Here is a 17076-nt window from a genome sequence, read left to right on the forward strand (position 1 = left end):
GTTTTGCGAAAAGATTTTGGTAGCATGGTAACGAGCATTGGAGCTGCATTTAGGGAGGGTGAAATATTTTCCTTGCCACTTGCCCACATACCCTTTTGCTGTTCTCAACTCAGATATATAATTTTTCCTTAAAAATTCTGTTATTTATGACTACCTGTCTGCAGTTTTTAATCTTTGCAAATCTAGCTACCCTTGTGGTTTGAAGATGATGTCTTTGACCCCCTGTGGGTCGGACTTTTTGGTTTAATTGTTTTGCCCATTAATGGTGATGGATTTTCACGGATTTAGCCACACACTGGTTTCCAGTTTCATTTGTATCCAGTGGCATGTATTTGCAGAGGTAATGGATTTGCAGCCGTAGACGATTGCAGAGCCATGTGATGCACAGAGCTGCCAGACAATGTGACCTCAGCTTGATTAGCATGGTGATGTACACATGTATATTTCAGAGACTGTTTCAGAGATATGTATTTCAGAGATTTTTAGAGTGTTTAAATTTGATTTTCAAGACTTGCTTTTAGGGAAAGCAATATGCTTCAAGCTTACTGTTTGTGAATACTACTTAGACACATGTGAGTGCAACACGTGTTCTCTGTTTAGTATCAGCCTTTGTTGGTGTTAGTGCAAACTTATTAGTATTATTTATATAACTCATGTTTAGAACAAGAGCCTATAACTTTGAATTCTCTGGCATTTGTTGTTTTCAAAAGGAAGCTAGGTGGAAATACTGCCCAAATAGCCGCTGTGGAAGAACTATTTGTTTTCCAAGTAACAAATGGGAAAGGTAAGGCAAAGGGTACTTCTCTAAAATGTTGTGTGGGTGCTTATAATTTAAACTGATGCTGCAGAAAGGAAATATTATTTTCACAAACAAAACATAGTGGCTTAGTCATTTTCCATTTCTAGATGATGAACGTGTCATACATCTGTATCATGTTTTTCTTAAAGTGAATAGCATACTATACTTAAAGCGAAGCAGGCTTTACTGTGGAGTTGCCAAGGTAACTGACCAGCAAGTATGCAGTTCAGCAGATTGCAGAAAGGCAATTGAGTACACATGAATGAAGAAATGTGCATGTCATCTTAAAGCCCAGGAGGGCCATGGTAGACTGTGGTTTGGCTCTGTAGATAGTAGAAATTTTTCTTTATAAAAACAGAAAGTGAGATGTTCTATGCTAGTCCTTGAAGTGAGGTGATAAGCAGTGACACGTACCTTTTTTTGGTTCCATATCAGCCCTGCTATGGGCCGTATAGAAAATAAAATCATTTCAATATTATTTAATATGAACAACGTTTCTTTTTGATTTATAAGCTAGCTGTTACTACCTTATGGCAGCAAAAATGAAGGGAGACTGTTAGTAATTTATAATGTAAATAGAGGATAACCCAGAAACTGCTACACACATATGAGAATTAATTTAAGTTACAAAACTGAAATTGAAGCTAAGTATTATATATATTTAGTCCTCAAACATGAGAGCTGTGTTTCCTTCTCCAGTGCTTTGTACTAGAATGTATTCATCCATTCAGTAGGCATTTATAAAATTATTCACAGATGCCAAACACCTTTTAGGTGCCAAGGAAATAAACAGAAGTAAATAAAGTTTAGTGCTGGACTTCAAGGTGTTTTTAATAAACCCTAGAAAGAGTAAATTAGATAAGCTCCGAAGAGTTTCCTTTACATTATTCAAAATATTCCTGTGCTTTGGTTGTAGGGTTGTGATCTAGAATTTAAACATGATTATGTATAGAATGAAATAACTTCTCAGCAGGAGTTCACAGTGCTCCATAATTTGACTCTTCTTCCCAATTTTCCTCCCCCTACCTTAAATACAGCCCAGTGTCAAGCATCACTGACTTAATTCCCTTTCTTGAAAGGGCTCGACAGGATCCCATGATTGAATCTTGCATGTATTTCACCAGTGAAATTGCCCATCTCTGCATTTCAGAATCCTGCTAGTACTTTAAAAGCCTTGTTGAATTCTACTTCGTTTTCCAGATCTTTCCAGCCTCCATTGCTTCTCCCCATCTCTGCAGGTACTGCCAGAGCAGTTTGTATCCCTGGGATCATACCTAGTTAGGTAGGCGTTGGCCTCCCAAACCAGATGGTGAACTCATGAAAGACAGGGATTGGGTCTCCTTCATCTTCACATTCTCCACAGCACCTAGCGTTTAGGGGATGCCATGGAACCCAACTGGTGAAAAATCTCCAATTCTCATCCTTACTATTTTCCTATGATCCGTTCATTCTTGAATGGGACCATTTTCACAGGTGAGTAAGTTGTTCTAAGGTAGAAGCTGGGTACTCCAAATGCCATAGGAAGATTGCTTTCAGATGCTAGTACAAAACAAGTCAGGAAAGAACGAGTCTCCCTGCATACCTGGTTTAAACCTAACTTGCGGCTTCCTTTCCTCTGCTACAGAGCCTTTGAAGTTGTGTTTTTAGTAGTAAAGCTATGGTTATGTGAAGCTCCAAGCCAAATATTTTAGTTCCATTTCCCATTTTTGGCAGCCATCCACAGAACTGCAGGGACAAGTTTTCACAGATAAAGAAACGTTTTGTGGGAGTTCCTATTTTTATGCTGAAAAATTTACTGTCAGTGATTTTGCCATCCAGGGCTTTTAGCTAGTCGTGAGCTTGGAGTGAGCAACCTTGAGTTCTTAAGGTTAATGACTACATTTACAAATCCATCAGTGACTAAGAGAAAGAACTTGCCTGCTAGAGTTTATCTGTTTAAAAATTGCAGCCACTAGCCAAACAGGAAGATAGAAAACCGAAAAGAGATTGTAGAAGTGGCAAGGGTAATGGCAGTAATGTGTTGGTGGAGATGATGATATCAGAGGAAAAACAATAGGTTGAAACTAATCAAACCAATTTGGTCATTTTAATGTACTCACATCATATATCTTAAGTAACCAGTGAATCATGAAATCTGCCCCATTTCACTTGAAGAAATGATTTGCACTGAATTTTATTATGTAACTGTTATTGCTTATTTAGGAAGTAGCATTATAGACTAGATTATATGTGTGAATTGTTAATTGTCAAGATCAGGTAGAGTGGAAAAAATCACTTCTAGGAGAGCGATGAGGAATAATACTCAACAAAAGAGTATCCAGTGCATTTTTATAAGAATATATGAAATTCACCTTACATAAATCAGTGGTGGTTTAAAGTCTGATGTGCTTTGTCTGGCAAACAGTTAAACACAGTGGAGGTTATTACCGTTTAAAAAGTACTCTTTATACCTTGCTTTGAAAAAAGGAAAAAAAATACACTGTAGCAATCATATAGTTGGTCAGTTCTCATGAGGTATTTTGTTGGTAATAATTTCCATAAAAACTTACCAAAAAAGATATGATGGATGTCTTTATTATATAATAACAATTAAAAATATTAAATATGCCTAATTCTGCTTACACAGTATTTGAAAAGTCTATAAACACAGAGAGTTGTTCCATGTTTTGTCTTAAAACCACTTCCCTTTAAAACAAACTTCTTAACAATATTTTGCATGTTGCTTCAGTTTTCCCAGAAATTTCTACATAGTGAAACCTTTCTTCAGAGTGTAAGTGGATTATCAAAAGCAGATCTCATTATTTGTCTTTCTGTCTCTTATCTTCCCTCTTGTTTTCAGTGTACACTATTTTCTCCAGGGTGCACTCTGACCGGAATGTCTACCCATCTGCAGGTGTCCTCTTTGTTCATGTTTTGGAAAGAGAGTATTTTAAGGGGGAATTTCCACCTTACCCAAAGCCTGGTATGTTCTTGGTGGGGAAAAAAAAGTGGTTAATGTACTAAATTTTCTTTTTGTTCAGTGTGCATCATCTAGATGATACATGATCAGATACTTGTAGCATTAATTGAAATGGTCTGGATGTGTGATAAACTGGTTGTTGCAGGATATTTTCCAATTTAAAATTAGAAATTTAATTACAGAAGAAAATAATTCATTTTTGAACTTTAAAAAAAGCATATTTCTGATTTCCCAGTCTTGAGTTTTGTGCTTCTGACAAATGATCTACCTATAGTCTCATAGAAATAATTGTAGCTGTACAATTGTGATTTTTACATATTAAGACTTAGAGTCTTACATAGTACTTTGATTTTTAGGAAACTACGTATGTTGTAGAAGATTATGAAATATGATATTAAGAAAGGGTTCTCAAGAAAGCTTTTACAATGTGAGATAATTTTATACAACTAAATAATAGTATAATGGAGATTAATTTTTCTTCAAAGTAATAGCAATTATGAAGTCTTATTTAATTTACTATTGGTTTAAATTATGTTATGTTGGATTGTCACAAAAGCCAACAAATTAATGAGGATATAGAAAGGATAACAAGAGAAAAATATATTGTTATTATAACTCTTATTTAAGTAACAAATAAAAGTGAATTTTTGAAAATTATAGCATTAGAATTAATATAAAGATTATTTTTATGGATTAGATGATGAATAGCATACCTAACAACACTCATAAAATATAGTTAAGCATGTTCTCAGCAGCACTCAAGAAAAAAAGGTGGTCTTTTCATCAATTATTTAAAAACTGTTTCCTCGTGAGGCGTTCTATGTTTGCAAAACTATACAGCTAAACTTTTTGAGCAGCTGTTTCAACATTGGAGAAGAAAACATGTAGTTAAGAGCATAGTTTCTGGAGTTAGCCAAGATTAAATTCTATTTCAGCACTTAATAAGACCATGAAGAATTAACATGGAAAATTACGTATTTCATTAATAAAATCAAGGCTAATAATAGTACTACTTTTATTGATATATTTGAAAATCAGATGAAATAAGGCCTGTAGAGGCCAGGCACAATAACAGGGCCAGGCACATGCTAGTCAAATGATGCTGTTATTATTGTTTATTATTAATAAATGTCATATTATTACAGTTCTTCTGAATTTGTAACATCTTTTTCAACTCATCCTCCAATGTTTTTAAATTGCATTATTTTTGTTTTGGTGACACTTTAAAAATTTTGAGATATCCTTTAAGATTAGTTTGCTAGTGTTCAGAGTTTCATGAAAGGAAGATTTCTCAAAAGAATGAATATACCAGAATGACTGGGAGATTTTCCTGAAAGGTAATTGTCTTATTGTCAGAACTTTTTCACTACTATGTGACCCCCCCCCAAAAAAAAAGAAGAAGAGGAAAGAAAGAGAGAAAAGGAAGGAAAATTGTATGAATATACTTTTCTTTGTTTCATCAGATTTCTAGACAAACTAAACAACCAAAAGGATTGTTTTCTTTACATGAGGCCCTAATCTAAATTCCCAGATGGATTTTATTTTGGTGTGTATTTAATTTGCTACGAATATAAGAAAAAAATTTAGACAGACGTATTTTTATTGGAACTATCAAAGCAACATGTGAAAACAACTGTCTCATAACTTACTTCTGTGTTTCTTGTCTAGGTGAGATTAGTAATGATCCCATAACATTTAACACAAATTTAATGGGTTACCCAGACCGGCCTGGATGGCTTCGATATATCCAAAGGACACCATATAGTGATGGAGTCCTATATGGGTCTCCAACAGCTGAAAATGTGGGGAAACCAACAGTCATTGAGGTAATTTACTTAGAAAGAGCAAAATTATATAAATGTGTATATATTATATATATTAATTTGAGTTTCAAATGTTGTAATTACAGTTATGTGGCAGTGAGAGTCAGTATTTTTGCATGGAAACACACTAGATAACATTTGGAAATGTACCATCCCTTTCTATTCATCTACAAAGTTTTTTTGTTTCAGCTTTTATATAAAAAGGGGCTAAATTAGTGAAAAAAACAACTGAGACATTTAAAAGAAACAGATTACTATAATACAAATTCTATTGAAGAAAATGAATACAAACTTAAAAACTGATTCCCACGGAATTTTAATGTCCTATGTCATGTTCATTCAAATACAGTCACTAAGCAGACATCTAATGATCCCCTCCGATGTGCTAAGCTTTATGACAGGTGATGGTAGGAGAAAGATGAATGGTAGCTGTGTCCTGTCATGTCTTCAGTCCAGGGGTTGAAGCACTGGAATGGAAAGCCACACTTAGCCAACACTGACATAACTGTTATAATAAGAAGGTGCTGTTTGATGCAGAGTTGTAAGAGGGTAAATAGAAATTCACAAAGTAGAAGGAAGGCTATTTTAGGCAGAAGATACAGCACATCAAAATCTTGGAGGCATAAACAAAACCAGACGATCTTAGGGAACTCCAAGTGTGGCTAGAGGACAGGATGCACTCCAGAGGGCAAGTGATGGGAACAGAGGTGTCAGTGTTGATAGGGGCAGATCTTTGAGGGCTCTGTAAGCCATGCTGCGTGTTTAACCTTTATTTTGGAAATGATGGTGTTGTTAATAAGTAATCAGATTTTTATCAGTACCTGGTATCATACTTGGAAGATATTAGAAATTAAAACAACAACAAAGGCGATGATGACATTGACCCTTTAATGAGAATTAATCTTTTTAAAAAATGAATGAATATAAAAGCTAAAAATGTTTCACTCTTTACTATATCCAGCAAAATCAGAATTATAATGGCGATTAATGACAGGAGAGTCCTACTATAGTTTTAGGCCCGGATGCTTCAGGATCTTAAATTGGAATTTAGCTGTTCAATTCCATAAGGATTTCCTGGTACTGACCAGGACAGCAGCATAGGAACTGTTAGTGAAATTGTCGAGAGTTTGTACAGGTCCTATATGGCATGTTTTCTACCTGATAAAAACTCTCAAGGGATTACATCCTTTGAGGTTTTCTCCAAAGTCTTAATCAGTCATGGATTGTGGATATGAGCTTCCATATTGGCTAAGAGAAGATGGTGTTTCTTCCTTTGAGCTGAAGTTTGTATTAATGTGACTTTTCAATGATTTCTGTCTATAAATCTGTTTTTTTAAGATATAAATATGTGTAGCTATAAGAAAAAAGTTATTTTGAGTTATTGTCAAAATGATTGTTAAAAATATTCAGGAAGTTATAAAAGGAATATATAAATGTAAGTCATCACACTGCTAGATTAAAAAAGAAAAATAGCACAATCACCCTGAAAGATGCAGAGAAAGCATTTAATAAAATTCAACACCTATTCTTGATAAGAAAAAAACAACTCTTAGCAAACTAGGAATAGAGCTGAACTTCCTTAACCTGATAGGTTATTTACCAAAAATAATAGCAAATACCATTTTTAATGGGAAAAAACTCTAGAAGAATTCCATTTAAATTCAGGAACAAAACAAGAGTGACCCCCTCTACAACATCTGTTACAGAATATATTAGAAGTCCTATCCAAGGCAGTAAAGAAAGAAAAAGAAATTTTTTAAAATTCTTAAAAATTAAAAAAAATAAAAATTAAAAAAAAGTTTTTGAAAGGAAGAAATAGAATAGTAAATGATATGAAGAGTCCATAGATTATTAAAACCTTCAGAAAGCCTAGCAGTAAAATATAGCATCAATATAAAAATTTAGTTACATTTCTACACCAGAATAACAAGTATTGAGAAAATACATGTTTTTAAAAGATGCTATTTTTAATAGCAACAAAAATTACAGTATACTTAGAATAAATCTAACAGAAGATACTCAAGGTCTGTATGGGGAAAATTATAAAACTTTATTGATATTAAAGAATTCCTATGTAAATGAAAAGATTATTGGTTCAGGGATATGAAGACTCAAAATCATAAAGGCATCACTCTCCCCAAATTGATCTGTAGATTCAATGCAATTTCAACAAAAATCTCAATAAGTTTTTCATGAAACTTGACAACTAATTCTAAAATTTATAAAGTAGGTAATGGCTTAGAAAAATCAAGACACTCCTAAAGAAGAAAAACGAGGGGAAAGATTTCTTTCCTCTCCAGAAATCAAGATTTATTATAAATCTGTAGTAATTAATCTTAAGGTTGTATTGAAAGAGGGATAAACAAATTAACCAGTGAATAAAATAGAGAGCCCAGAAACAGATCCATCTACATAAAAAGTAATGACATATGTCTAAAGAGATAGTGCCACCGATCACAGATTAGGGAAAATAAGGTCTGTTCATTGGCTGGTGCTCAGCCATATGGCAAACATAAAATTAAATTCTTATTTCACAGTAAATACAAAACTCAAGTCTAGGTAGGTTAAGGATTTAGCAAAATTTTAAACTATTCTATGAAAATGTAGAAGAATATCTTTCTGAGTTTGAGAATAGGGAAGGATTTCTTAAATAACATCTAAATATTTTTATTTAAGAGAAGAGATTGATAAATTTTACCATATTAAACTTCTGGACTTCTGTTCATCAAAAGAAAACATTAAAAAAAAAAACCCACAAGCTGGAAGGTGATATTTTAAATATATATAGCTGACTAATTATAAGTATGTAAAATATAAAAGAGGACTCCTACAGTTTCAATAAGAAAAAGACATGAATAGATATTTCACTGAAAAGGAGACTTAAATGCCAATTAAGTAAAAACACTTACTTTCATCAGTAATGAGGAATATTCAAATTAAGACTGCAGTGAGAATTTTACAACAGTAAAATTCATTACCGTGGACGTGGGAATTGGCATAACCATTTCGGAAAAACTGAGTATTTCACATAGCTGAGTATCACTGTACCCTGTGATTGAGCAGCCCCACTTCTAGGTATACACGTAAAAGAAACACTTGCAAATGTCCACCTGAAGGCATGCACAGTCATGTTCATTGAGCAATGTTTGTATGGCAAAGCACTGGAAACCCACAAAGCATTTGAGACCCAGGAGTCTCTAAGTCTATGTTGTGGAGTATTCACACAGTGAACATTCATAGCAACAATGAACCTAAGTGTGCCTGGCAGCATGAACGAATGTTTTTAATGGAATGTTGAAAAAAAAATTCCCAGAAGACTACATAACAGTTACCATTTTGACAGAGCTCAAAACCCAGCTAACTGAACAATATATTTTAAGCATACATGCATTTATAATAAAACTATATTTTAAATGGCTGGGATGATAAACACAAAATCCAAAATGGCTGCTCTGGTTGGAGAGAGTCAAGGGGCTAGGATAAAAGAGAAACATATGTATTGAGCCAGGATTCACTGTGGTTCATTACATCTAAATACCAACATAGAATATTATGAATATGTATCAAGTAGTATGCTAAAGAGATGATGATGAAAACTTACATATCTTTCATCTAACACAAGTAGTGATTTATCTGTAAATAACTGATTTCTACATCCATGTATAATAATGTTTTCAGTATTTAAAAGTATTCCATTAATAATATAATTAAAAGATTTTAATTATATAAATCCACAATTATAAATACATTTATTCAAATAAATCCACAATTTGTTCAGTAGATATTTATTAAACATCTAAAAAAGATCAGCCACTATTTTAGAAATAGGGGATCAAAAAAAGCACATATGCATGCACTCCTCTGCTGTGAAGGGCTTCACGTCATGACGACAAGTAAAATTTGATTGAGGATATTACAGTATTTAAATATCTCATTAGAAGTGATAGAAGGATTGCATTCTGTTATAGCTGTTAAAATTAAACATTAACTATAAATTCAGATAATAAAATTCTTCCTCCTGATTTATGAAAGGTTCTTCACTCTCTTGTGTAGCCTGTGATTTAAAAAAAAAAGTTTATTAGAATTTATGAAATTTATAATAATGAAATTTGTGATAATCATGGGAAGGCTCACCATAAAAATATTACCATTAATTTGAAAATACCTAATCTTTCTGAGCATTAACTTTGAGATATTACTTCAAATAGTATCTAGTATTTTTTTTTTCCGTAGAGAATATTATTAAGTTTTTTCCAGGGTAAACTTCTAAAATCATGAAAATTCCCAAATGTTTTCTGCATTTTTTTTCTTTTGCTCTTTGTGAGCAATAGTGCCTAGTTGATTTTAGTGGCTAGTCTTAATTTTAGTGTTCAGTGAGAACCTAATTGATAATGTGTCCCAACAGAGAGCAGCAAAGAAGTCCTTAAAATCAAAAGAAATTTGACAGATTATGGAGAGAGGTCTTTTAATTTTGTGGAATAATATGTTTTTCAGAATATATACTTTTAAATATTGTTAAAGTTTGGATTTTTTATTCCAAAATTCAGATTTTTCACTCTTCTCTCAAATAATATTTCTGATGGCTGTAATGTATTTTATTTAAAGCTCATATGTGATGCTATTAAGGTCTTTGATACTTGTTCTTAAATATGCAAGATATTTCTTTTTTAGTTGCAATCAGTTTTGTCCTGCACTCTCGTCTCAGTGTCAAACTACAGCTGCAATGACTGCCAGAAGGCTAGTGCTGGGATGCTAAGACTTTTACACAATCAATTTGTTTTTCTTGGTTTGGTTTTTTTTTTGAGGTACTGAAGGTCTGAATGAATGATTTAATACCTGTTTTAAGTTAATCATTCCTTGATTTTTTTTTTAAGCCATATCTTGTTGTTGGCCTTTGCTTTGTTTGTTGTTTGCAGTGGCTGTTTCTGAGTTGACTTTGATGTAAGTTCATTGGCTCTGCAAACATTTACTAATATTGGACTCTGCAAAGGGATTGATTTTTGTTTTGAGCATGTGCCATAAGCTGCATAGATTGTGATTCCTCCTGCTTTATTTCCATTTTGAGATATGATTTCCAAACTGTTATTTTATGACATTTTTTGAGTGGTTGGTGTGCAGTTTAGTACTGAATGCAAACGACACAAAGATGTGCTTGTTTCAAAGTGTACTTTCTGGTATAATCCTTAAGTTCCATTTAAAAGTACACAAATATATTGTTTGGTTTTTTTTTGAGATTTTAGAATGGCACTGGTAAGTGATTCATAATGGTTAATCCATTTACTAATGATGCATCTGCATTACTACTAGCACTTAACAGTCTTCTATAAAAGGATTTTTCTGATTTTAACTTGTTGTTTAGCATGTTAAATAGACCTGACTAATTATCTATTTTCCCATAATATTGCTAAAAGCTCTGAGTCCTTGTTGCTCAGAGAAGGAATATTTTGTAAGTATAATAAACAAATAATGAAAATGGAGAGAAGGACAATTTGTTTTCATTTTCTCCTTAATGAATTTCATTTTCCAAATAACATTTCACTTCTTTAATATGATTTTCTTTTTCCAATAGATAACTGCCTACAATAGGCGTACTTTTGAGACTGCAAGGCATAATTTGATAATTAATATAATGTCAGCAGAAGGTAGGTATGGAAAAATACGTCACTGATTGTTTCCTTATTTGTAAGAAGTATTTCATTATGTTTTATATGTATGTAAAACATAGTGAAGGATTTTAAAGTACCACAAACCTGCTATAACTAATGAAATAGTAAAATATAGAAAAGAAACTAAGCAATATTTAATTCATTATAAAGTATCATGATGTATTATGGTGCTGAAAAGCTCAGGATGGGGAGCCAAATATCTATGTCACTTATTTCCAGATCATGATTGCATCATCTGTAAAATGGGACTAAGAGTGCCATTTCTCTCATAAGTCTAGGATCAGGATTCCATCAGTTAAGATTCAAAATGTGCTTAACAGAGGGCTGAACATGCAACACGTGATCGATATTATTTTACTTTAATACTTGCATAGGTGGTCCAATTGTATGTGACAAGACAGAGTTGTTCACAGACAGAAATAAACCACAACTTGGGCTGCAAGCTCCTTTCAGAATAGCTAATCATGCATCAATAATTGCTGGAGTCCATCAGCGGTTTAGACTTACATATACCCAAACTGTAAGTGATGACCAAGATGTAAAAGGTTAAGGACACAGAAGATGCTCCAAGAATTACACTCTTAAATATTCTGACCCTATTTTGGCATTTGATTGGGAAAAGTACATACCACTAAAAACTTTGTAGTTAAAATTTATAGATCATGGAATACTATACCAGATATCATTTATTAGGGTAACAGGAGAAGAACTAGTACAGCATTTACCCCCCAAAATACAAGAACACAATCATGCATCCTGGATAGGAAAATTCTCACTTCTATTTACTAGTACAATTAAAAACAAATGAATGAATACAACACATTTTATCAGAGCCTGCTAATTTGGAATTCATAGTGACTTAGGAAAGGCTGGGTTAAAAACTGCCTTTACACTATATGAAAGAAAGCAATTTCTGTAGAATTGATGACACAACACATAATTGGGGAGAATGCGTGAAGCTTTTGAACCCCTTAAAATGAGATTTTCCCCAGACATTTTAGCTGTATAAATTGCAGACAACAAATGTGCTAATTTAAAATTTAGAGTGACCTTCATATATGAAAAGAAAATTCAAGTACCTGTCCCATTGGCCTGGATGGAAGACCCACTTTTCCACCTCCTAAGGACTTTTGGTAGGTATCCATGTTTGGATCATGGAGATTTTTATTCTTGTCTCCAGTTGTAATTGGATACCTGCATCTAGTCCAAGCTGTTCTTATAGAATTGAAATACCCTTAGTGAGCAGAATGGCTATGAAATTTCCTTTCTCCTTGAGAATCTTCCAGTATGATTATATGCTTCCATTACAGTGGGCTTGGACCACTACCTCAGTATTATGCTCTCAGGGGGACTCAAAACCCTATGTCAAGTATGGAAGTCCGTACAAACTGAAAGGTAGCCTGGTGTGCAGTTTGAACCTCTTCCCTGTCAAGTCTGGTCTCAGTCCTATTGATACAGCGTACGTAGGCATCCTAACAGGAGATACTGACATGTGGGGACCCATGTTCAAGCAGATACTAATGGAAGACTGCTAGATGACTGTAAGTTGGTATTAGGGGCTATTTATCTAAATGAGAGGTGAGGAAGGATGAATACACGGGTTCTGAAAGCCTCCTTTCACATAGGGGTCAGTGGCCAAAACTCTGAAAAGCAGTGAACCAAAATGGGAGGCATTTTTTCTTGCTCGTGTAGATGGAATTATATGAGCAGTAGGATGTAAATCTTTGAGCATGGCCTACCCATGTTGTTTCTCCCAGATAAGGTTAGGAAAAGAAGTAACAAGAGTTGAATATTAGGATAGCCATGCTCAGTCCAACTCCCTGCCCAGCTGCCTCCTGCTCTGGGAGACCTAATGGGAAATCAGTCGTGTAGAATCACACAGCATGGAGCTCAAGGAAAGTACATAGAGTGATTCTCTAAATTGGGTTTAGTGCCTCAGAGGCCTGCCACCAATCTGTTGGCCTACTGTTCCCTTGGCCTCTGTGATGTCCAAATATAGCAGGCATGGGATTTCCCCAAAGTTAGAAAGCTACTGTGAGTCATCTCGGGGAGACCTGGCAGCAGCACTTGGCTGGGTAGACGGCAGGCAGCTGCACAGCCTGGAGCCTCGAAGGGGTGTGGCGGCAGCGGGTCTCAGAAAGGAGCCGTGAAGGGGGGGCTCACATGGATTAGGGAAGCCAAAAAACAGTTCTCCAAAGAATAGCATTGGTAATAAGGAAAAAGTTTTGCACGCTTTCTTAGAAAAAGTAGATAGAAAAACACTGAATGACAGTAATAGATGATAGATTTCTAGCATACTCAAAAGCTATTTGGTATTATTTATAAATATTATTTACTGTCAAGAAACTGTTCTTCATGACATTTTTTTGCATAACTATTTTTCAGTATGGGGGAAAATGTAGCATGATTAAGCTGCTGTTTATCTGTTTAAAGCAGGAAATGTGTCTGTATAAAACAGGAAACTTATCCACATAAAAGAATAAACATCATATTTTAGAAGATTGCAGATGGGCTATACATCAAACAAATCTAACAAAATCATAAGAAGAATAAGTTACAGTGTAGGAGATGAGTAAAGAACCTTCTGTCATTAGGGCTTTAAAAAACTTCATCTCTGGGAAGAGACACCACACTCTAGAAACTCTTCTGAAAACTCGAAAGCCAGAATATCTCCCTAACTTCAACTCTGGCATCCAATGTCCTTTAATATTAAAGGAGCTTCATAATAAATGAGGTCATCAAGATTTCAGTTACTCACTATATAACTTTTATTTTTCATTTATTAAATAAGAGTGGAGTACTTTACAGATAGTACATGAGTTTTAATGAAATAAATCAGAGTATGTGTGTGTGTGTGTATACATACATATATATATATATATATATAATATAGTGTAATTACTGTTGGGGACGTTAAATCTGTGTATGGTCCAGAAATGTTTTTTCTTTATAGGGCAGAATCCAAGTAATCAACCTGTGCATATTATTACAATAATTGTTAACGTTTAATATTTTCTGAGTTCTTACTCTATATTGGGAGCTCCACTGAGCTCTTTATAAATACAGTCTCTTTTAGCTTAAATAAAAGTCATATGAGGTAAGTTCAAATGATCTAGAGATCAGCTTCTGCTTCTGAAAGTATGAAGAAATGTACAAGTACCTGCTCATCTAGTGGTTGCGAGTATTAAATATAGTAATTTACCTCAGTCTCTTAGCTTGGCCTGTCTCATAGTAAGCATTCCAAAAATGTTGCCTTTATTATTACAGAAATACTATTAAACAAAAAGAAAACTATTTTTCGTCATAATATTTTCCTATATTCTGGACAACCAGAATATAGGAAATTATAGTTTGTAATTCAAAAGTAATATTTGAGAAAGTAAAATAAATTATACTTATTTAGAGCTTCTTATATTGAGAATCTGAATTGGACTTCGAGTTGGCTTACAGTATTATTTCTGGAATCTTTAGAGGGAAATGATGAGACATTGAGGGGAAAAAAGCTAACTAAATCTCTAACAACATGAGATACAGAATTTCATGAGAAATTTAAATTGATTTCTCTAAAATATTTAATTATGGAGTGATGAAAAGAGTGAAATTGCTGTGATTTCAGAGTTGTTAATGAAAATATGATCAATAATTATTTTAGTAAAATGTAATGTTTTAGCATACCCCAAAAGATCAATAATACTGCATGTTGTAAAAATACAGTATTTCATATCATGTGTAAACAACCCACAAGAAAGTACAGATATTTTATAATGTGTTCTCTGTTTGGAAAGGATGTTGCTCTGTGCCTCAGCTTGCTCCCCTGTCTAAATGGAAATAGCAGTACCAAGGATTGTAATGATTAAATTTATGATGTATTTGAAAAAGATCTGTGAGTTTTAAAACACTACAAATACAAAATATTTTTCTAAGTTCTAGAAGTGCACCTTCTACCTGGGTGCATTGGCAGAGTCAAGAGGCCAGCAGATGAAAGAGACAGATAGGGCATCTTTTCTTTTTGCTTTTTTTCCTTAACTGTGTATTGCCCTGCTGTTTGCTGGATTTGATTATATTGTAGATAAAATTCTGGGTCAAATATATGTTATGTTTTTAGATGCATCCTCTGTTATATAGAAAAGCCTTTAAAGTCAGTAATAATACTGTTCCTCAGAGCCAGGATTGTGACAGAAATCAATAAATCTCAAATTATTCTTTTGTTTCCCTTTCAAAAAACTATTTCATTAAAGATATGCATACCCTTTTTCACCAAAATTAGACTTCCCGTTACCATACCAAGCAGAATTCTTCATTAAAAATATGAATGTAGAAGAAATGTTGGCCAGCGAGGTTCTTGGAGACTTTCTTGGGGCAGTGAAAAATGTGTGGCAGCCTGAGCGTCTGAACGCCATAAACATCACGTCGGCCCTGGACAGGGGTGGCAGGGTTCCACTTCCCATTAATGACATGAAGGAGGGGTAAGCAGACCTTTATCTTGTTGCCTTCAATATGGATTTTTAAGTATGATGATCTTATCAAACTTATTATAGATGGAAGGTGGCCTGTTGCATTTTTCTTTTTAATAAGAAATAGGTATTGTAAAGACGTGAAAAAACTAGCAATTTTCTATATTGACAAAGAGGTTACATTAATGGCTCTTTATATCTGATGTTCCAGGCTGTGAAATCTAATTGTAGATCAGGATCAGCATCATAAATTATAGCACTAAATCTTTTGTACCTTCCATAGAGAAGCTGCTTATTTAGGGCCCTGAATTTCAAAGGAAATTGATGCCCCAGTTATCAGCTGCAGGACATGCAGACTTCTGTAACTTTATTCTAGGAAAGTATTTCTTTGCCTTTAACATTCTTTCCACCATGTGGCGGTGATTGATGGCTGGGGTGGATTTGAAATCCATTCCTAAAGTCTGGCCTTGTCACTCACAAGCTGGGTGACATTGGGCAAAATGCTGTACCTCTCTGGGCCTCAACTTCCTCATCTGCTCCAATGGGGACGGGAGTCTTCCCCAGGGTTGTTATAATGATAAATGATACCATGCATTTGAAAGGGACTTGTCTATTCTCAAGACTTACAGATGTGAAGTATGATTTACACCCTTGAAGAGGTTAAGAAACACTCCTTATGCCTGGGTAAACTGATAGATTGTATGAACCTGTCAAATTAAATTTTACTCTTTAATTTTTAATCTGTAAGTTGAGGCAGCTTTGCCTTTTTTTTCTTTCTTTTTTAACCAATCCCATAAATGTATGAGATACAGGATAAATTACATTTTGTATCACATACCTCTTTCCATCTCCTCCTCTGTCCATGGTCTCAGTAACATTTTTATACAGATGATATCTGAGATTAACTAAAATACCTGGATTAATAAGAATTAAGTTTAAGGGCACCTTTAACGGAGGACTTTGTTGGAAATAATGGAAAAGATCACAAATAGCATGGATGACATATGAGGGAGCGGGCAGAATGGGGATAAGGGATAAGCAGTGAGCTGTAAAGTCCAACTTACAAATTTCAGAATTAAACTATACCTTGTATGGTACAGTAATGGATTTTGAAGTCAGTCAAGCACACATAGAAGTGCTTCGAGGAAAATCGTTGCTTTATCTCTTGACCATCTGCTGATTGGCTTTCTCTATGAAAACATAATTCTGGAGCTTAAAATTTTACTTCACAAGTACAACGTGGTTCTCTTTCCCAGTCAGTAATTAAAGTAGAACCATGGAAAGAGATGAACAGGGGTATCACCCCTGAAAAGTAAGGAATGTTTCCAATGGTACTTAAAGTAATGTGTTCCACAATGACTGTTAAAACAGTGGT

The 17076-nt window shown here is 34.1% G+C and overlaps 1 protein-coding gene across 9 annotated transcripts in view; it reads left to right on the top strand.

The window, feature by feature from the left end:
* Positions 1–17076, top strand: part of SGCE (sarcoglycan epsilon) — a 127330-nt gene that overhangs the window by 85036 nt on the left and 25218 nt on the right. For 8 of the 9 annotated variants that reach the window (XM_072964977.1, XM_072964976.1, XM_072964972.1 and 5 more), the window contains 4 exons: positions 3639–3761; positions 5427–5584; positions 11151–11223; positions 15515–15713. In XM_072964977.1, the coding sequence (XP_072821078.1) occupies positions 3639–3761; positions 5427–5584; positions 11151–11223; positions 15515–15713 (553 nt within the window). The remainder of the gene's footprint in view (positions 1–3638; positions 3762–5426; positions 5585–11150; positions 11224–15514; positions 15714–17076) is intronic. The other variant, XM_072964975.1, reaches the window with a different exon arrangement.

This window comes from Vicugna pacos, chromosome 7 (assembly GCF_048564905.1).
Source record: "Vicugna pacos chromosome 7, VicPac4, whole genome shotgun sequence".
NCBI lineage: Eukaryota > Metazoa > Chordata > Mammalia > Artiodactyla > Camelidae > Vicugna > Vicugna pacos.